This window comes from Enhydra lutris, unplaced genomic scaffold (assembly GCF_002288905.1).
Source record: "Enhydra lutris kenyoni isolate GAN:26980312 unplaced genomic scaffold, ASM228890v2 scaffoldscaffold67, whole genome shotgun sequence".
Lineage (NCBI taxonomy): Eukaryota > Metazoa > Chordata > Mammalia > Carnivora > Mustelidae > Enhydra > Enhydra lutris.
This window is the reverse complement of record NW_019154151.1, coordinates 8,800,216-8,822,797: the sequence shown is the minus strand read 5'-3', so window position 1 is coordinate 8,822,797 and position 22,582 is coordinate 8,800,216. Positions and strand designations below refer to the sequence as shown.

General features: G+C 37.9%; 1 protein-coding gene across 2 annotated transcripts in view; it reads right to left on the bottom strand.

The window, feature by feature from the left end:
- Window positions 1-22,582, bottom strand: part of LOC111159185 (centromere protein I) — a 75,158-nt gene that overhangs the window by 33,910 nt on the left and 18,666 nt on the right. For both annotated transcript variants that reach the window (XM_022521628.1, XM_022521629.1), the window contains exons 5-14: window positions 17,001-17,049; window positions 16,692-16,738; window positions 12,176-12,265; window positions 11,518-11,646; window positions 11,118-11,285; window positions 10,854-10,974; window positions 9,277-9,368; window positions 6,914-7,031; window positions 6,762-6,826; window positions 641-735 (exon numbers count right to left, since the gene is read on the bottom strand). In XM_022521628.1, the coding sequence (XP_022377336.1) occupies window positions 641-735; window positions 6,762-6,826; window positions 6,914-7,031; window positions 9,277-9,368; window positions 10,854-10,974; window positions 11,118-11,285; window positions 11,518-11,646; window positions 12,176-12,265; window positions 16,692-16,738; window positions 17,001-17,049 (974 nt within the window). The remainder of the gene's footprint in view (window positions 1-640; window positions 736-6,761; window positions 6,827-6,913; window positions 7,032-9,276; window positions 9,369-10,853; window positions 10,975-11,117; window positions 11,286-11,517; window positions 11,647-12,175; window positions 12,266-16,691; window positions 16,739-17,000; window positions 17,050-22,582) is intronic.

Below are 22,582 nucleotides of genomic sequence, written 5' to 3'. Positions count from 1 at the left end.
TATTTCCTATACTTTTGATTATGTTTGCAGTTTTCTACAATAGAGGATTTTTAAAAATAAATGTTAAAGAATAATGTGGCTGATAATATAGGGGAAACCAAGGATTTTAGTAGAAAGAGTCAAAGCACACCTTTAATAATAATCGACATAATGGAAATCTGGGGCTCTTTATTCCAAAGTGAAAATACTATACATAATCAAGTAATTAACTGATTAATGTATATAATCAAAAGACACCAAAGAAACAAAAAAAAACCCCAAAACTATACTGCAAAATTACAGATTTTCCTAGCCATTATCAGACTGATTTTACATATAAATAAGAACATGTTTTCTAAAGTGAGCTAAACTGAATGGAAGTCAGATATGTAAGTTCTAACATCACCTCTCCAATATTTTGCTACAATAACTCTTGCAAGTCACTTAAGAGGCTTAGGGGTTGTTTTCTGATTTACAGAACTGAACTTGAGGAATTGCCCTTCCTCACAGGATTGTAGGGAAAAGAGCGAAAAGTTACCAAAAAAATTTTTTTAGAAAACTATGATTAAGCATTTACAATAAGGTCTCATGACACACTATTAAACTCTACATGCAAAGATTTTTGTACAGATCATTTCTTGTGGAGTGTTTTAAGACTCACAGAGGACTGTTCATCACAGGTTTCATGTGGATATCTGCAGAAAGCCACAACAGCCAATTCTGCAGTAGTTCTTTCAGACACTGGAGAACACTACACTGAGAAGGCAAAAGAAAACAAAAAAAAAAATCATTCATAAAATCATTCAGACACACTTTAGTGTTGAGAACTAACAAATTAAACCAGAGGCTTAAAGATGGACGGGACCATGGGGATGATTGTATCCAGCTACTGCATCTTGCATCAGAGCCCAATAGCTACTACTACAGCCTGATCAGTCTCCAAGAGATAGATGAATGCGAGTACAAGTTTATTGCTGTTTTCTCTACAAGACTGCCCCCCAGCTTATCAGCCCAGGAACAGACTCTTGTTTCTCTAAATTACATTCATTTATAACATATATCTTCAAATACAGTATCACCCACTACTTACTATCTCCCCTCAGAGATCCTTTGAGTTGCTATGGAAATGAGTTGCCTATCCTTTTCACCCTGTGTCACAACTATAATTTACTCCCTTTTTGATAATCAAAAAATTTATCTTACCTTCTGTAACTGGAAAACAAACAATTCTAGTCTTTCCTTTCTCAGGCTTTGCCTTGATTTCTCAGGGCCTCATTTACATAGAAACACAGTCTTAACAGAGATGTGCTCAGAGCATTCATGAGGATAAATCTATAAATTTGAAAGCTCTCCACATCATCCCAAAACCTAATACAGGAAACCTTTATTACATATCCTTAACAAATACTGGCCTAGATGCTATCTGAGTATCTCCAGTGATAGGATGCTCACTTCACAGAACAGTTCAATTAATACTTTTTAAAGAAACTGACACCTTGAATTCAATCCACCAATTATTTGAAAGGACCCACAAAATCTTAGTTGTTTTCCTCCAGGCAAAATATCCCTGCTTCCTTTACTATACCAAGCTAGAAATCATAAAGCCATCTTGTGTCCTTCATGCTTTTCTTCATCTCCAAATCCTATCATTTTTCTTTCTTTTCAAAATGTCCAACTTTTCTGTCTCCAATCCCACTGTAACTACCCTTGCCCCGGCCTTCACATCTCTGAGATTACTTTGTCCTCCTAGTCAGTCTTCTTTATTCTAGTCTCATCTTCCAAACCCCAATTCTTTCTCCATGGCTGCCAGACCCTTGTTATTTAAGTACTCTACCCATTATATCCATCTGCCCTCAAAGAACTGTGTATGGCAAAGGAATACCAGCATGTAACAAGGTCATGAAAAATATTCAAACTCTTTTCTTTCATCCAGTAACTTCGTTCCTGGAAATGTATGCCAAAAGAATGAAGAAATCTGTATTATGAAGATGATCAACATAGTTATCTACTCCTACAAAGAAACAAATTAGAAATAATAATGGAAAAAAATTCACTGTGGTATAACATCTATGGACTATGAATACATTTGACTATATTTGACAAATCTTGTATCCTGGTTTTTAAATTTATTTTTTTTCAGTATTTCATTTATTTATTTGCCAGAGAGAGAAGGAAAGCACAAGCAGGAGGAGCGGCAGGCAGAGAGAGAGGCAAACACCCTGCTGAGCAAGGAGCCCAACACGGGACTCAATCGTAGGACCCCAAGATCATGACCTGAGCCAAAGGCGGACGCATAACTGACTGAGATACCCAGGCATCCCAGTTTTTAAATTGATATACACTCTTTTTGTAATTATACAGGAGACATAAATCAATGTGGACAGAAATGAGAAAATTAACATGCCACAATGAAAATAGCATTGTTACAGTAGATTTGTAGACTTTTCTCACTCATAATTCTTCAGTGAGAAAAGTTGTTTGCTGATAGACACAACCAGCTAAGCACAAACAAATGCATTGGAAATGTTTTAATAGACTTTTTAAAATATTATTTATTTGTTATATTAAGCTAAATAATCAAGTTATACAACAGCTAAAATAATAGTCATTAAAAATCCTCATAAACTATACTCTGGTTCCTCTTCAGATCATATAAATCTTTTACCTTTTAAAATCCTCATAAACTGGGCCACCTGGGTGGCTCATTCAGTTGAGCATCTGAATCTTGATTTCAGCTCAGGTCACGATCTCAGTCAGGGTGCGATAGAGCCCCACATCAGGCTCTGCGCATAGCGTGGAGTCTGCTAAGACTCTCTCTCTCCCCCTCTTCCTCTGCTCCTCCCCCCATATAATTTTAAAACAATAATAATAATAATAAAAGCCTCATAAACTAACTGGATCTCTAGCTAATTCTACTACCATGTCACACTGCTGTTATCCTTAGCCACCTACCAAAATGAAAGCCCCTTTCATCACTTATCCTTTCTTTTACTCTCTACTTCTCTGTGCTTCTTTCCCCCTTTCATCCTTTTTTCCCCCTTCTCATCCTTCCCAAATCTTTCTGGGCTACAAGGATGGTTCAACATTCGCAAATCAATCAATGTGATAGAACAAATTAATAAGAGAAGAGAGAAGAACCACATGGTCCTCTCAATTGATGCAGGAAAAGCACTGGACAAAATCCAGCATCCATTCCTGATTAAAACGCTTCAAAGTATAGGGATAGAGGGAACATTCCTGAACTTCATAAAATCTGTCTATGAAAGACCCACAGCAAATAACATCCTCAATGGGAAAAAGCTTGCAGCCTTCCCGTTGAGATCAGGAACACAACAAGGATGCCCACTCTCACCACTCTTGTTCAACATAGTATTAGAAGTCCCAGCAACAGGGGCGCCTGGGTGGCTCAGTGGGTTAAGCCTCTGCCTTTGGCTCAGGTCATGATCCCAGGGTGCTGGGATCGAGCCCCGCATGGGGCTCTCTGCTCAGCGGGGAGCCTGCTTCCTCCTCTCTCTCTGTCTGCCTCTCTGCCTACTTGTGATCTCTCTCTCTGTCCAATAAATAAAATCTTTAAAAAAAAGAAAAAAAAAGAAAAGAAAGTATGATGGCTTAAAATATTAAAAAAAAAGAAGTCCTAGCAAGAGAAATAAAAGGTATCCAAATTGGCAATGAAGAAGTCAAACTCTGTCTCTTTGCAGATGACATGATTCTTTATATGGAAAACCCAAAAAAGACTCCACCCCCAAACTACTAGAACTCATACAGCAATTCAGCAACATGGCAGGATACAAAGTCAATGTACAGAAATCAGTGGCTTTCTTATACACTAACAACGAAAATACAGAAAGGGAAATTAGAGAATCGATTCCATTTACTATAGCACCGAGAACCATAAGATACCTGGGAATAAACCTAACCAAAGAGGTAAAGGAACTGTACTCGAGGAACTACAGAACACTCATGAAAGAAATTGAAGAAGACACAAAAAGATGGAAGACCATTCCATGCTCTTGGATCGGAAGAATAAACATTGTTAAAATGTCTATACTGCCTAGAGCAATCTATACTTTTAATGCCATTCCGATAAAAATTCCACTGGTATTTTTCAAAGAGCTGGAGCAAATAATCCTAAAATGTGTATGGAATCAGAAGAGACCCCAAATCGCTAAGGAAATGTTGAAAAACAAAAATAAAACTGGGGGCATCACGTTACCTGATTTCAAGCTTTACTACAAAGCTGTGATCACCAAGACAGCATTTAACTGGCATAAAAACAGACACATAGACCAGTGGAACAGAGTAGACAGCCCAGATATGGACCCTCAACTCTATGGGCAAATAATCTTCGACAAAACAGGAAAAAATACAGTGGAAAAAAGACATTCTCTTCAATAAATGGTGCTGGGAAAATTGGACAGCTATATACAGAATGAAACTCGACCATTCTCTTACACCATACACAAAGATAAACTCTAAATAGATGAAAGAACTCAGTGTGAGACAAGAATCCATCAAAATCCTAAGGAGAACATAGTAATCTCTTCGACATCAGCCACAGCAACTTCTTTCAAGACAGGTTTCCAAAGGCAAGGGAAACAAAAGTGAAAATGAACTTTTGGGACTTCGTCAAGATAAAAAACTTCTGCACAGCAAAGGAAACAGTCAACAAAACAAAGAGGTAACCCACAGAATGGGAGATGATATTTGCAAGTGACACTACAGATAAAGGGCTGATATTCAAGATCTATAAAGAACTCCTCAAACTCAACACAAACAAAACAGATAATCACATCAAAAAATGGGCAGAAGACATGAACAGACACTTCTCCACAGAAGACATACAAATGGCTATCAGACACATGAAAAAATGTTCATCATCAATTACAGTTTCCAGAACTTCTATTCCATGGTAATCTAAACCTATACCTTCAAAATTCTTCAAAGTATGCTTTCTGTCTTATTATAGTCATATCCTGGCTCTCCCTCAACACCCAAGGACACTGTTTTCTCTGAATACATTTTCTTATTCCACTTCAACAGCTGGAAGTAAGCACTGCCCTTGCTTCCCACTGCTAACATGAGAATATAAGCCTCTTCCTTGAGAAGGTAAATATAAAATCAGAATGACTCTCCCTTTAAGAAAAAAGAAATCTGGTTCTTCCCCCACCTTCCATTAAAACTGCTCACAAAGGTAGCAAAAAACTTCTGTATTATCAATTTCAAAAGAAACTTTCTTTGGTCCTCATTTTTCTTGATCTTCCTGGGATATATGGCAACATTATTCCTTCACTACTTCTTGATATCCTGTATTCCCTTTGTTTCCTTGGCACTACTGTTCTTTTGGTTCTTTTCATGCCTCTTGAAAAGGTTCTTTCACAGACTCATCTTTTTAGCTAAGAATACTGAGTATTCCTGAGTTCTGTCCTTGGCCCACCAACTATTTAATTTCCTCTATCCCTTTTTCTCCTCAGACTCCTGTTCTCAAATATATGTATATGTGTATAAATGTATACATAGTTATTAGGTTAGACCATATGAAATTGCCATTGATCAAACATCTTTGACCTATAAAAATGGCAATTTCGGGGGCACCAGGGTGGCTCAGTGAGTTAAGCCACTGCCTTTGGCTCAGGCCATGATCCTGGGCTCCTGGGATCGAGCCCCACATCGGGTTCCTTGCTGAGCAGGAAGCCTGCTTCTCTGTTGCCTGCCACTCCCCCTACTTGTGCTTGCCCTCTCCCTCCCTCCCTCCCCACCCCCGTCAAATAAATAAACACAAATCTTTCAAAAAATGACAATTTCGTATGGTTTGACCTAATATTTATAGATAAACAGCTCTCTAGATTGGTGGAGTAAGAGAAGAGTTAAAAAATAACCCAGTTGTAAGATAGGAAGAAAATCACAAAAGGCTGCAAAATGAAGTCCCTAAAAATGCATTAGCTTGGAGAAGTGGTATGTACTGTCACATGAATGATGCTATTGGTCAGGTAGTAAGTACAAGTAATATAAATAAACCTGAAATCCAAGTTATTGTAACAGGTAATTAATAAAGTGCCATTTGAACATGACAAACACTAACCAGGACAAAACATCTTCCTGTAAATGTGGCCAACAGTAAGTGATTTAAGGTGAAAACAATGTTACAAAAGAAACATTGCTTTTATTGTCATTCTTCTGGAATAGGAATAACCATTCTATACAAAGTGGCTCTCAAACTCACTTGGGTAAAACTCTTGGAAGCCACAGTGGTCTTTTTGGAGAATACCCCAAAATGGTAACACATTTTAATTTTATTGTATAAAGTTGGAACAATGTTATTAGCAGAAAATGAGTATGTAATAAATATACAATATGAATGTCACAGGGGTTTTGTTTTCTTTGGCCATTACTGTATTCCCAGTGTCAAGAAGGGCATCTAGTACATGGTAGGTTCTCAATAAGTATTTGTAAAATAAGTCTATCTATAAAAATATCAACCACAACTATCAAAGTAAGGTTAAGCACTTCCCACTTTTTTTTTTATTAACACAAATTTGCCACCTGTTCATTCACTTTGTCGTCTGCTACAAGTGAAAACAATCCAGGAAAATTATATGCAACAAAACCTTTAAAACAGAAAATTCTGTGCATTTACTTTGATCTGAGGATTGCAACACCTCAAGTCCAGGTCCAAGGGAATCCTGCTGAAAAACCACCACTTCAGTATGGGTTTGGAATCATGTACCACTGGCCATAAAACAGTACTTCCTATTCAATTTAAACAAGACAGTTTTTTTTTTTACCTTGAAATAAATGGTTGATGTAAAGAAGAGTTGTGCTAGATGGTCAAAAAGAAGTGGTTTCATCTCTAGGAATTAAAAAAAAAAGATTATTCAAGATTCCTTTAATTAATATTACACTGAGTTAAAAGACCCCAAATTTTCATGATACATACCAGAGAAGCTACTAAATGGAATCCAGGTCACAAGTTGAAGGAACTGTGATCGACAACAGAAGCCATCCCAGAGAGGAAGACTCTTGTACAGGAATGTTTCACAGGAATAAAACCCCTCCTATAACAAAAGTCAATAATAAAAACTCATATGAAACTCCTCAAGGGGCACCTGGGTGGCTCAGTCGTTAAGTGTCTGCCTTTGGCTTGGGTCATGATCCCAGGGTCCTGGGATCGAGCCCGGCATCGGGCTCCCTGCTCAGCGGGAAGGCTGTTCTCCCTCTCCCACTCCCCCTGCTTGTGTTCCCTCTCTGGCTCTCTCTCTGTCAAATAAATAAATAAAATCTTAAAAAAAAAAGAAAAGAAACTCCTCGGTCCATAACTACTCTCTAAACAACCAGTTTAGGGGTGCCTGGGTGCCTCAGTGGGTTAAGCCTCTGCCTTCGGCTCAGGTCATGGTCTCAGGGTCCTGGGATTGAGCCCTGCATCGGGCTCTCTGCTCAGCAGGGAGCCTGCTTCCCCTTCTCTCTGCCTACTTGTGATCTCTCTCTCTGTCAAATAAATAAATAAAAAGTCTCTAAAAAATTAAAGCAAGCTGTTTATTCTGTGCTATAGTTGTTTTACTCTTAGACTAAATTTTTTGTCATCAATATAATAAAAGCCTTGGGTTAGGTCCAGAGTTTCTCACAAAAAGGACCAGATGATTAACATTTGGATACGTTACCATCTTCATCAACATACTTCTCAAATACCATAAAATAGCAATTGGAAAGAAGGTAAAAAGTCAAGTTATGGAATATTTTTAAAGATAAATAAAATGGTACTATTCTGGAGTATATGCAGTCATGTATACAACGTTTGGACGCCTGGGTTGCTCAGTCGGTTAAGCGTCCAGCTCTTGATTTCAGCTCAGGTCATGATCTTAGGGTTGTGGAATCAAGCCCCCGTGTCAGGCTCTGCTCCTCCCCTCTGCTCACTCACTCTCTCTCAAAGAAATAAATAAAATCCTTTTAAAAACGTATGCAATGTTATAATAGGGCTATAATTTCTTTAGAGGCCATAGACCAAATCCAAACTCTGGGCAGCTCCATCTGAAGGAACACTTGAGTGTGTAGACTGCTTATGTTTTCACCAAAGATTTAGGGCTTTCCTTTCTTCCCTGTGTTGCCCTGAGCCTTAAAGAATGGCATGCACCAGGACTCCATCCTAGACTTTCTTTTCATGACATGAATTCTCTGGATAATCTCATCTACAACATAGCTAAAACCACCACCTGTATCATGAGGAGTCCTAAAGCTATATATCAAGCTCAAATCTCATTCCTCAGCTCTAGACTCATTATCTAACTATCTACTGGATACGACCTTTCAGATATCCCATGGGCATCTTTTAAGTCAAATTTCTGAGGCACCTGGGTGGCTCAGTCAGTTAAGCATCTGACTTCGGCTCACCTCAATGACCCCAAGGTCCTAGGATCAAGCCTGTATTGGGCTCCCCACTCAGCACTGAGTCTGCTTGTCCCCTACCCCTCCCTCTGCTCATGCTCTCTCTCTCTCAAATAAATAAAATCTTCAAAAACGTAAGTCAAAATTCTTTCCTTCCAAGCCTGTTCCTTCTATATCCTCTTTCTTACCGAATGCCAAGCAGGAAACCTAAAAGTTAACCTAAACGTATCCCTTTATCATCATTACCATAATATACATCCAACTTCCAATTCAATGGTTTCACATCAAATCCTTAAGATTTAGTCATTTATTATGCACCTCTTTTGTACCAGGTACCAAGCTTAACACTTGTACAGGAAGAAAAGTTAGACAAGGTTCCCACCAGCTGGGAGCTCATAATATGTGGAAAGACAGATACTGAAAGTGCCATGATACAGGTAAGCACAGTGAACTAAGGAAGCACATAAAATAAACATCTAAACCAGACTAGGGCAATGAGTATAGGCTTCTTGATGGTGCTGATAAATGAGCTGCAGCTTAAAGTACAACTAGGGTTACTTACGTACACCAAATAATTAATTGGCTAAAACGTTAAAAAATTTTGTTGATAATGAGAACACAATTATTAACCCTATGAGGTCTATGTTACCAGCTAATTCAATTAGTTGAATGCATTCAATTACATCTTCAGTTTGTTCTCTTATAGACCTTTCTTATTTGCATAAATTAACAAATTATTTCCTCAAATCCAACAGTACAAAGATAAACGTCAATTCAACTCAACTCTATTTATAACGAGCTTTGAACTGAGCAAATACTGTTTACAAATTATGCCACACACCAACAAAGGGTATTCAGTGGATATCTAAATAAATTTTAGTAGGAAGTGGTGGAGTATATATGAAGAAAGTGGAATCTTACTTGTAAGAAGCACTGTGCCCTGATGATAGTGTCCAGGAAGTTGGTAAATTGTTTTCCATGTTCATAATTATTCATCTTGTACCAAATGCACTCTGGAACAGAAATATTAAACATAAGTATCTGGGTGAATGACAATAAAAACTATACAAATAATTACCACTTTTCTAAAGTGACGTGACAAATACAAACAAGTAATTAGTCTTATACACCCTAACCAACTTGCACTACAGACTGTAACAGGTAGGTGGAAGTGATAGTGAGATATTTCTCAAGAACTTAATGATACAGGGAAAGCTTACAGTGAAAAAATAAACTAGTAAAACTGATATATAATAAATGTGATTAGCAGGGCGCCTGGGTGGCTCAGTTGGTTGAGCGACAGCCTTCAACTCAGGTCATGATCCTGGAGTCCCAGGATCGAGTCCCACATCGGGCTCCCAGCTCATGGGGAGTCTGTTTCTCCCTCTGACCTTCTCCTCACTCATGCTCTCTCTCACTGTCTCTCAAATAAATAAATAAAACATTTAAAAAAAATAAATGTGATTAGCTTCAGTCACATAGTAGTCCAAAAGAGTATACAGGTATGACTTTTAGTAAGTGGTAATCTAATTATATCATATCCAATCTAAAGAAAAACTGAGCAGGAAAAGGAGAATTAGCCTGGAACTAACTAAAACCAACTTTAAATACTTCAAGATGGGGCACCTGAATGGCTCAGTGGGTTAAGCCTCTGCCTTCAGCTCAGGTCATGATCTCAGGGTCCTGATATCAAGCTCCACATCGGGCTCTCTGCTTGGCAGGGAGCCTGCTTCCCCCTCTCTCTCTGCCTGCTGCTCTGCCTACTTGTGATCTCTCTCTCTCTCTGTCAAATGAATAAATAAAATCTTTTTTAAAAATTACAAATAAATCAGTAAATAAATACTTCAAGAGTCAGGAGTTGCTTACCCAAGAAAGAAACAATCCGGTCAACAGAAATACGATCTCTAGAGAAACTGACCCCCTTAGAGGAATACAATGATCAGGCTTTATTTAACTATGGCCTGGATGAAAAACTCCCTTATTGCTCTTTCCTTCAATTCTGCAATTAAGAAATCTTCTAATGACTAATTTGGCTCTCATCTATACTGATGACAGAGAGGAGATACTAGTGGTGGCAGACATGAACATTTTGGTCACCAAAAAGAATTACTTCTATTATAAAATACTAAGTTGATATTCTGACTTATATATTAGTCTTCTCTGAGTGTGTTTAGCACTAGTCTGATGATTCTGGGGCCTGAACAGTAAGTTCCTAGACATATATAGATGAAGAGGCTTTGGATTGTGATGGTCATCAAAATGGAGACACACAGTGAGTTTAGGTGGCCATCCAGCAATGTTTCCTTAACAACACACCTCCTTTCTTATTGTCTCCTAAAATTACAAGGAAAGGATAGCAGCTCTAAATATATGATTATCAGAGAAATAGTTACAGCATATAAAGCCTCCTCCTATTTAGAATTTGTTACCCTTATAAAAGATGTGAACTATTTTGTTCCTTCCTCATTCACCTAATGTTTTTAAGTAACAATTTTTACCTTCTTGTAATGTTTGACTCAACCAGTGATAAAGCCTCAGTAATATAGACTCATCTTTCACACAGTTAAGATAGTGAAGTAACAGAGAGTTGTTCAACACTGCACCCATCTGAGAAGGCAGCTGCAAAGAGATAAGTCAACTGTAAGTATATGAAAAGTAGGTTATAGCAACAAGGAAATCATCAGAAAGCAAATATATAACAAAAATAAAGGGTATGAAAATCAGATGAAAAATGCAGATAAGCACATGGTCCAGTCCCATACCTCTAAGCAGTGGATGTTCTGTAAGAGCTGAGGGAAGCTTTTAAGCTGTTCTAGTGGAAACGATTCATTGCTACTGAGATAATCAGAAAGAGTCCTCTCTTTTTTCCCACATTCTTTAATGCAGCTACTAGAATTTAGCACTGGTATAACTGAGTAAGAATTCCATTTCTAAAGAAGAAAGACAATAAAACAATCTATCAATAGACTAAACAGACTACAAACTAAATGTGAAAGCAATTGTTGAGATTGTTCAATTAATGAGGTCTGAATGTGGTTTGCATAGAATCCTGGGCAGTTGAAATGTATTTAAATATCTATAATCTCTTCAAACATCTGAATGTTTATTGTTTGGATTTAAGAAAAGAACGTGCACAAATCATCTGGGCTATTAAATACTTACCCTTTTTACAGGACGGACTTGACCTGGACCTAACATCAATTTTAGAGGTTCAGGAGGGGGTCCCTGATTCCTTTGCCTCACAGCAAATAGAGCTGCTTTCCACAAATTCTCTGAATTCTTAAAATAGATCTATAAAAAATTGGATTAAAGTACATGAGTAGGTACCCATAACCCAAAGCAATATAAAATCCCAAACTCTTCATTAACTGAAAGCATATTAATTATGAAACATTTTGCAGCCATGCAAATTCATTTAGGATTTTTTCTGATCAAGAATCTATTAAATACATCAAATAGAATCAAAACAAAGTTCCAATCCCTAAAAAAACTTTCCAGAAACAGTGCTGCAATACTAAATCTTTTTTTTTAAGATTTTATTTATTTATTTGTCAGAGAGATAGAAAAGAACACAAGCAGGGGAGTGGCAGGCAGAGGGAGAAGCAGGCTCCCTGCCAAGCATGGGACTCGATCCCAGGACTCTGGGATTATGACCTGAGCCAAAGGCAGATACTTAACCGAATGAGACACCCAGGCATCCCTGCAATACTAGATCTTAAAACAGTATGCTGTAAACATTTCAGTTCAAATCTGCAAATTGACTTAATAAAAAATAACACATTTCAATCTCAATATGATTTACCACTCCTTAATCCCTTACCTTCCTCCTTGCAGGCAAAGTTACAGAAATCAACGTAGGAGCAAAGAACTTATACAGCGACAACAAAGCCTGGAGATGAGGCTGCATTCCCTGAAATGAAATAGGAAAATTGAAAATTTTCAATTTTCAAGCCTATGGCATAAGGAAAAAAAGTAATGATAAAGTAAACAGATTAAGTGCCCTAATTTTACTATGTGATATGGTATAGGAAGATGATACAGAAAATCAAAGAATAGGGGTGCCTGGGTGGCTCAGTTGTTAAGTATCTGCCTTTGGCTCAGGTCATGATCTCAGGGTCCTGGAATCGAGCCCCGCATCAGGCTCCCTACTCAGTGGGAAGCCTGCTTCTCCCTCTCCCACTCCCCCTGCTTGTGTTCCCTCTCTCATAGTGTCTCTCTCTGTTGAATAAATAAAATCTTTTTTTAAAAACGAAAATCAAAGTATAAATAACCAGACATTTAAATCAATGGTCATAAAACTACCCTCGCCAGCCTGTGGACTTCTCTTTTATGACCTTTTCTCTTACTTTACTTCTTATATTTTCTCTCTTCTTCTCTGTCCATGCCTAAGGTCTACCACTTATACTGCTAGCATGGCTTACATTCACTGGTAGCATACTCAGGACTCAAAGTTGATTCATTCTTGATTTAGACAGAAAGGTGGGAAGACAAAAAGGGAAGCCAAGAAAATAGGGCAAAAGAAATATTAAAATCTTATTATCATAGTTCCTGGAAAATTAACTAGGAAATCCAACAACTGCAGTGGTCAAGCAGCTTGATAGAACTAAAACAAGTCTTAGTATAAACATTAATATTATAATGACAGAAGTCTTTACTGCTGGATACCTGTGTTAGATATATCTGGCTATCCAGAGAAAGCATACCACTAAAATGAATTCCAAGAAAATAACCAAACTGCTTTTATTATATTACAATTTTGTTGAATCAAATACTGTTCAAAATAAGGAAGGCAGAAATGGGGCTTAGAAATACAGTATTCTTATTTTTATAACAGCTTCTTTTTTTAAGATTTTATTCATTTATTTGACAGAGATCACAAGTAGGCAGACAGGCAGGCAGAGAGAGAGAGGGAAGCAGGCTCCCTGCTGAGCAGAGAGCCCGATGTGGGGCTCGATCCCAGGACTCTGGGATCATGACCTGAGCCGAAAGTAGAGGCTTTAACTCACTGAGCCACCCAGGCGCCCCTATAACAGCTTCCTGAAATTAAATTTGTTATAACAAAACCAAAATAATCCAGTTTATCTATGCTGAAATACCTTCCAATCTCTGTACTCATTGTCAATTAGTATAAGTGTTTGTTTTGACTTGGAACTTTTTTTTTTTTAAAGATTTTATTTATTTATTTGAGAGAGAATGAGTGAGAGAGAGCATGAAAGAGGAGAAGGTCAGAGGGAGAAGCAGACTCCCCAAAGAGCTGGGAGCCTGATGCGGGACTCGATCCTGGAAGTCCGGGATCATGACCTGAGCCGAAGGCAGTCGCCCAACCAACTGAGCCACCCAGGCGCCCCTGGAATGTTTTTTGATAGAGCAAATATTTAGTAGAGGAGAGAACTTTAGCATTTATTGTCTAGTTAAATGAATATATCTTAGTTGTTAAAAAGTTAACATTCTCTGCTTTTTTAAAAAGAATTCCAGTTAAACATGGCATATTGAACATATGGATTTAACTCTGGGTCCTCCGAAAGCCCCACTGAAAACTAAAGGAATGAAAAAGGCATAAAGCACACATTCAAAGAGAACAAGAGAAGACACAACAGCAAATGAAAAGATCCCTAAAAGATTTTAGAGCCTAGAATGAAAAGAAAATGGACAAAGAGTAGTGAATTTAGCAAAACAGAGAAAACAAAACCTAAAGTAGCAACAGAAAAAGGCTCAAAAGCAGCAGATTCAGGTTTGAGAACTCTCAAAAAGGCTCAAGAATTTGAGGGACCAGATACCTCTGAAAAGTGGAGGTAGCAGAGTTACAAGAGGCAGAAAACAGGATTGGTTGAAAACCTAAGAAGTACAGCCCCAAATTCCTTCCTTACCCCCTTTCACTGCTTACATCCCATGGGGCTAGTAGCCAAGTTTATAACCTATGATGGTAACTTTTATATGTCAACTTGGCTGGGTCCCAGAGTGCCCAGATATTTAGTCAAACATTATTTGGGGTGCACCTATGAGAGTGTTTTACATGAGATTAACACTTAAATTGACGGACTTTGAGTAGACTGCCCTTCATGATGTCGGTGGCCCTCATTCAATCAGTTGAAAGCCCTTATAGAACAAAAAGACCAGCCTCCCACAAGCAAGAAAGAATTCTCCAGCAGCCTACTTAAAAGAGTATCTGTAACACCAGCTCTTTCTGGTTCTACAGCAGACTGCCTTTGGACTCAAACTGAAACATCAGCTCTCCAGGGTCTCTAGCCTGTTGGCCCCCCACAGACTATGGACTTGCTAGCTTCATGATCATACAAGTCAATTCCTTATAATAAATACCCTTCTATATATCTATACATGCATCCTATTGGTTCTGTTTCTCTAGAGAAGCCTAATACAACCCCTAGGCAGGAAATAAGAGAATTCCTCTCCAAGGAAAGTGACACAGCCATCTATGGGGCTCCCTAGTGAAACATCAAGATCCTACAATGAAAAGTCCTGCTCACATGCAAAACCTTCCAATCACCATTTTAGTTCTTTACTATTAAATATGGAAAAACAAGGTTTGCCAGGCATTTGAGAAGGCCTCTACTATGACAGACCAAACTAACTAAAGAAAGGAATTCTGAGGAAGCAGAGACAAAGCTGGAAATAGGGGGAAAAAATCATAGCCCAAGTCACATAGGCTCATGCTGGGCAGAGAGGAGAATCCTAGAAACCATTCTTACCAACCCTCAGGGGAGGGCTAACTCCCCACCTCTGTTCCAAAAACTGGTCTCAACAGAGCCTGGTGTATGTATGATAACAACATGCCTGCTCCACTTCCCACCATTCATGTTTGCCTCCAGAAAGAAAATTTCTGTATTTTGTTTCATTCATGGATCAGGAATTATGGGTATGAATGGGTATAGAGGAGATACATGCCATTGCAGGTGTCAGAAATTCACATATTCAATTTATTTGCTCTAACATGCAGATTATGCCTGTAACCACTAGACATGTTGGGTTACATGTAAGCACACTATGCCTTCTTGGTTTGATATTGTTGGACTTAACCAAATTCACCAAAATTCAGCTAATTAAAACAATTATAAATGCACCTTTATAGGGGTGCCTGGGTGGCTCAGTTGGTTAAGCGTCTGCCTTTGGCTCAGGTCATGATCACAGGGGCCTGGGATGGAACCCCACGTCAGGCTCCCTGCTCAGCAGGTAGTCTGCTTTTCCGCTGTCTCTGACCCTCCCCCTTGCTCATGCTCTCGCTCTCTCTCTCTCTCTCAAATGAATTAAAATCTTTTAAAAATGCATCTCTATAAATGGCCATTGAGAATGGGATAATTTAATAATATACTATATAAAATGTTATTAATGAAGTCATACATTCAATGTCTGGGTTTAAAATTTTTATACAATCATGTACTAAATCATTTTCTAAACTTGAACATATGCTGTTGTTTCAGTTAATACAAATCGATAAGATCTTATTTATGCTAAGAATTTTCAGTAGTCCTCTGAAATACTTTGCTGTTCACATGGAAAAATGTACAACTTCTTCACCATTCATATTACTGTGAAATACAATTCAATTTGGACAGAAACATCACTGACATCTTCAGAGAACTTAGAGAAGATATTGCACTGATAGAACCAAAACAGGGAGCTATGAAACAAGAATGATCGTTGAATTGTCCTAACAGGAAAGCATGTTACATGCACTGGAGAAGCATGAATGTGCACATGTGTTTGTGCTTTTCATTAAATTTGAATGCCTTCAGGTAGATCATGCAGGCTCCAACAGTTAGGATAGACACTACAACTTCCTACTGTTTCATACTCAAAGCTTCATAGACTTCTGTTACCTGACAGGTATAGTGGAAATAACAATGTAAGATAGCTGTAAGGACAAGAGATAACAGTCAGGGAATATACTGAAGTTTATGTGTCTAGAAAGGAATGCTTTCCTAGATCATATCCACAAAAACTTAAGCAAACAAACCAACCAACCAGCCATGTTACTTAAATAGAGGAAGTTTTTAATTACTCCCTGACACTTGTTTTCCAGCCATGGCAACCCAATTCCCTGAACAGTTTTGCTGTTTGCCATCTATGTGTCTTTATTTATGCTGTTCCCTCTGCCCTTCTCTTCCTTCTTGGCCTAGTTAAATCATATTAATTCCTTAAAATTTCTCTCAAGCATCACCATTCCTTCTTGAATCCAATCTTACTCTGATTTTTTATTCCATTGACTAAGCTCCCCAGACAGTAAGTTCCTTGAAGATCATGACTCATTCAATTTTATATTCCCCAAAGCCCAGTAACACAGAGTACACTGGCCAATTTTAGGGCTTTTTAATACTCACCATTTTGGCCTGAAGATCAAGCAATTTTCTCACCCGAAATGGTTTAACTAGAAAAGGTAAAAAAAAGTACAACACATGGGGTTCAAAATAAAAACAAACTATGTGGCTCGTATAGCACCTTCTTAAAACACATCAAAAATATAAACACCCTGTTCAGTTAAACCAGTAAGCAGATGCTCTAAAAGTACTAAAATACAATTCCCACAAAATCTTGACATAGAACTAATGCTACTAGTTAACTTTGTAAAGGCCAATACAAATGCTAATTCTACAGAGTAAATGTAATACAACTGGAATGAAAATACTCACCATTCTCTTTTTTGGTAAGTAAATATAACAAATGGCAGACATAAGGGCACTGTTAAAATATGAAAAATTTAAAAAGAGAAATGACAATATATCTTGAACAGAGTGGCAACACATTTTCCTCAAATGTCAATTTTCTACTGATTAAGTAAAAAGGCTTCAGGATTTTGCTGAACAATAGTTCTAAAAGCTTCCATTTTTCATACTACAACATAGTGGTAAAAGCCAATAGTGTTCATTGGTATCTCATTATACCATTTTAAGGTACTTTTGGAATATAGAAACACTGCAGACAACTTGAAAAACAGAAAAAGATCCTCCAATCTAACAAAAATTCATGTATTCCCCCCTCCAGTAGTCCATATTTATTATGACATAAACTTAAAACTTTTATCTTGATTCCCCACTTAAAAGCATTTTCCTGGGATGCCTGGGTAGCTCAGTTGGTCAAGTGTCTGCCTTTGGCTCAGGTCATTATCCCAGGGTCCTGGGATAGAGCCCTGCATCAGGCTCCCTGCTCAGCAGGGAATCTGTCTTCCTCTCCCTCTGCTCCTCCTCCCTGCTTGTTCTCTCTCTCTCTCTGTCAGATAAATAAAAGCTTTTTAAAAAGCATTTTCCTGGGCGCCTGGGTGGCTCAGTGGGTTGAGCCTCTGCCTTTGGCTCGGGTCATGATCTCAGGGTCCTGGGATCGAGCCCCACATGGGGCTCTCTGCTGGGCAGGGAGCCTGCTTCCCCCTCTCCCACTGCCTGCCCCTCTGCTTTCTTGTGCTCTCTCTCTCTCTATCTCTCTCTCTCTGTCAAATAAATTTTTTTAAAAATCTAAAAAAAAAAAGCATTTTCCCAAGTTGTTTAGTCTTCAAATGATCATTTTCAATGATGTTAGTATTCCAGGGAGTGGATATACCATAATTTAATTAACCATTTAGCTCTGTTTGGCAAATAACATACATGCAACAAATTTGTTACTTAGGTTACTGAATGATTGGTTCCTTTGTACCGTTTCATTTTGAGGGTCCACTTGTTGAGGTTTTATTCTAGACCATGGGTCAGCAAACTACAGTTCATGTTTTAGTGAATCAAGTTTTACTGGAACATAGCCACATGCATTCATTTATGAATTATCTATAGCTGCTTTCTGACTACAACAGCAGAGCTGAGTAGTTGTGACAGAGTAACAGTTGTGACAGAGTTGTGACAGACTCTATGGCCCACAAAGCCTAAAATATTTACTATCTGGCCCTTCTCAGGAAAAGTTTACCACTACCTGTTCTAGAAAAAAACATAAGAGAAAATCTTTATGACCAGAGGGTAGCACTTTTTCTCTTTCAGAAAAGAAAATGATAGCTACAAAATAAAACATAAAAGAAAAACCCTCCATAAATTAGAGATCATTAAATTAAGAACACCTGTTTATCAGACAAGGAAATAATCTACCACAGTGATGAGTAAACAACCTGTGGGTCAAATCCAGTCCAGCACTGGTTATTATAAATAAAGTTTTATTGAACACTGTCTCAGTTGCTTATGTATTGTCTATAGCTGCTTTCACACTACACCAGTGGAGTAAGTAGTTGTGAGAGGTAGTATGGCCCTTACATCTGAATATTTACTTCCTGGCACTTTAAGAAAAAATTTGCCAACACTTGCCTTAGATGTTAGGAAATCAAAAAAGTAAATTATGTATTGGAACTAGAGAAGACAATGAAAGCAAAGACTTTCTTTATACAAACTTGTATCACGAATCTAAACTTTAAAGTCCAAAGTACAGCATTCTATATTGCCTATCCTCTACTTAGAAGTGGTTTCAGGTTCTGGACATACTTGTAAGAAGCATGAATTTAGATACAGGATTTTTTTAAAAGAGAAGAACATATACTATGACCAAGTTTGATATATCCTACACAAAATACAGTTAACTATCAGTTAAAAAACTCACAACCTTACATCCCTAGGATATAAACCATTAGCAACACAATTTGTCATGTTGGATATAAAATGAGTGTCACACAATCACTTGCTCTAGGCTCCAGCATTATAGTAAATCTGATGTTCTATTTTAATCACATCATACACATCTAAGACTTTACAATTGCCTTTCTGACAAATAGTAACCACTGCTTCTGAGTCACTAAAGAGGCTCCCACCAAATTACATGAAAATGACTTTAAGAAGTAACACTTCTGGCATGTCTGGCATGTTATTAGAAGTAACACTTCTAAAAGTTAGGTTTCCTACTTCTTGATCGGGGTGATGTTTATACAAATGCATTCAGTTTAGGATAATTAATTGAGCTGATCACTTATGATAGAAAAGCTATTTTCTTTACATATATCATATTTCAACAATTATTTTTAAGAGAGACAGAAAAAGGGTAAAGAAAAAAAACTAAGTCCCCTTCCCTCTTGCCAAACCGAGTAAGAAACTCAGCAACATCATGAAAACTATTCAAATATACTGCAATTGATTTGACAAACATTTATGAGTATCTTCTATTCATTCACTCATTCATTCATGAAAAAATATTTATTGCACAGTGACTAAAACAGACAAAAAGGACTGCTCTTAGGAAGTTTACATTCTAAGTGCTATGAATGGTGTTACTAATTCTTGGGTTATAAAAGGCTCTGTTCCTACCTAAAAGAACTCAGTCTCAGTCTATTAAGCTATTACAAGAAAGGGGAAAGCATGCTTTTAGTATTTCTCACTCTTTACAAAGTATGCTAAAATACAGAATTCATCTGTTCTGCAATTTGGTTAGTTTATCAATAAAAATAATATGAAGGACCCCTCTTCCTACTCTCTCCCTCAATTAAATAAATAAAAAATCTTAGAGGCGCCTAGGTGGCTCAGATGGTTAGGCATCTGCCTTTGTCTCGGGTCATGATTTCTGGGTCCTGGGACTGAGCCCCTTATCGGCTCTAAGCTCAGTGGGGAGTCTGCTTCTCCTTCTTCCTCTTCCTCTGCCTCTCTCTCTCAAATGAATAAATAAAATCTTAAAAATAAATAAATAAATAATCTTAAAAGGAAAACATGAGGTTAAGAGAGATGTCAAAGTTAAGGAGGAGTCAATCACATGCTACTCATCATTCATCCATTCCTGTGTATCACAGTTAGGTAAGCAGGAGAGATGAGCATCCTTACGTTCTCTTGCTACTTCAAGGTACTACTCTTTCATTCTTGTATACAAAGAGACTTCCTTAGTCCACCCAACCTCACTTCCTCCAACCAACCTACACCCTATCTATTCACTACTAACCTCTCACTAAATTCCAAAAATTCACACAGGGTTTAGGCATCTGATCCAGTCTTCCATTCTAATCCTAATCCCAATAACATGCCAGAATATTTTAATATCTATATCAACAAATCACCTTGGTCTTAGAACTTACTGACCTTCTCACCTGATTACCATTTATAAAAATAATGTATATTAGACAACCCAAATGACCCTACCTTTCTTGCCAACTCAGCAATGTTTTCTTAAACCATGTAACCAGTTGTTTAAGTACACTTCTGAGCTGGCATGAAAGCAAAGAAACTGCAGTTCCCAAAAACAAAGTTTAAAAGGAAACACTGAATACTGAACAAGATCTCTCCCTAAAATTTCTACCAAACCTTATAAATCTTGAATTTATAGCTTTAATAGCTACAAAAGGAGGTAGGAGCTGGGTAGCTGATGGTAAAGCTTAGGGCCCACCCTGGGAACAGGCACACGTGGGTGGCTCAGTTGGTTAAGTGACTGCCTTCACCTCGGGACATGATCCCAGGGTCCTGGGATCAAGCCCTGCATCAGGCTCTCTGTTCAGTAGGGAGCCTGCTTCCCTCCACCCCTGGCTGCCTCTCTGCCTACTTGTGATCTCTGTCTGTCAAATAAATAAATAAAATCTTAAAAATATATATATTATAAAAAATAGTTCAGGTGGTAAATTTTAAGCTATGAAAAAATATAACAGGTTAAAAAATGAAGCACTGATATGTGCTACATGGACGAACCTTGAAAACATTATGTTACAAAGCCAGTCATAAAAGACTACATATGATTTCATTTATATGAAATGTCCAGAATACACAAATCTCTGAGACAGAAAATAGATTAAAAATAAGCAAATCTTTATGGGACGCCTGGGTGGCTCAGTTGGTTAAGCAGCTGCCTTCGGCTCAGGTCATGATCCCAGTGTCCTGGGATCGAGTCCCACATCGGGTTCCTTGTTCTGTGGGGAGCCTGCTTCTCCCTCTGCCTCTGCCTGCCACTCTGTCTGCCTGTACTCTCTCTCTCTCTCTCTCTTTCTGACAAATAAATAAATAAAAATCTTTAAAAAAAAATAAATAAAAGATTTATTCTTAAAAAAAAATAAAAAAATAAAAATAGGCAAATCTTTAAAGACAGAAAAAAGATTAGGTGTTATTTAGGAACCGCTGAATAGGAAGATAGGGGAATGATAAAGGGTTTGGGGTTTTTGAAGTGATGAAAATGTCCTAAAATTGACTATTCTCATGGTTACACGTATCTGTGAACATACTGAAAGCCAGCTGAATTGTATACCTTAAGAGGGTAGATTGTATTATACATGAGTTACATTTCAATAAAGCTGTTCTTAAAAAAGTATCCAGAGAGAAAAGAAAAAATGACAGATTACAATTAGACTGACTCAACAACTGTGGAAAGGAGCCAGTGGAATAATATTGTCAATGTCCTAAGAGAATTTAACTGTTACCCTAGAGTTCTACACACAGCAAAAACAACTTTTAAAACAAGGGCATTGTAAAGACATTTTCAGACAAAGACAATTTACTAGCAAAAGATTCTCACTGAAAGAATATTCTAAAGTATATATTTCTATACAGAAAAATGATCTCAGATTGAAGGTCTAAGATACAAAAATAAATAGTAAGCAAAGATATTGGTAAATATGTAGGCAAATCAAAACAAACACAAACTGTGAAGATAATAATGATGCCTACTTCACCTGTATGTGGAGAAGGACGGAGAAGAACCAGCTAGAACTAAAACAAGACAATAGCATGCAATCTGGGAGGGCTGTGATCAAAGCTAAAGCGTTCTAAGGTCCTTGCCTCATTTAAGATAAAGGTAAAGATACTGGTTACCTTTACACCCTAAGAAAAACCATATTAGGGCGCCTGGGTGGCTCAGTCGGTTAAGCCTCTGCCTTTGGCTTGGGTCATGATCTCGGAGTCCTGGGATCAAGTCCCACATCGGGCTCTCTGCTCAGGAGGGAGCCTGCTTCCCCGCCCCCCGCCTGCCTCTCTGCCTACTTGTGATCTCTTTCTCTGTGTGTCAAATAAATAAATAAAATCTTTTTTAAAAAAAGAAAGAAAAACCATATTAGAAATTAAAACTGAGAGGGGAGGAGTCAAGATGGCGGAGAAGTAGCAGGCTGAGAGGACATCAGGTAGCAGGAGATCAGCTAGATAGTTTATCAAACCATTGCAAACACCTACAAATCCAACAGGAGATCGAAGAGAAGAGGAGCAACAATTGTAGAAACAGAAAATCGACCACTTTCTGAAAGGTAGGACTGGTGGAGAAGTGAATCCAAAGCGAGGGGAAGATAGACCGCGGGGGG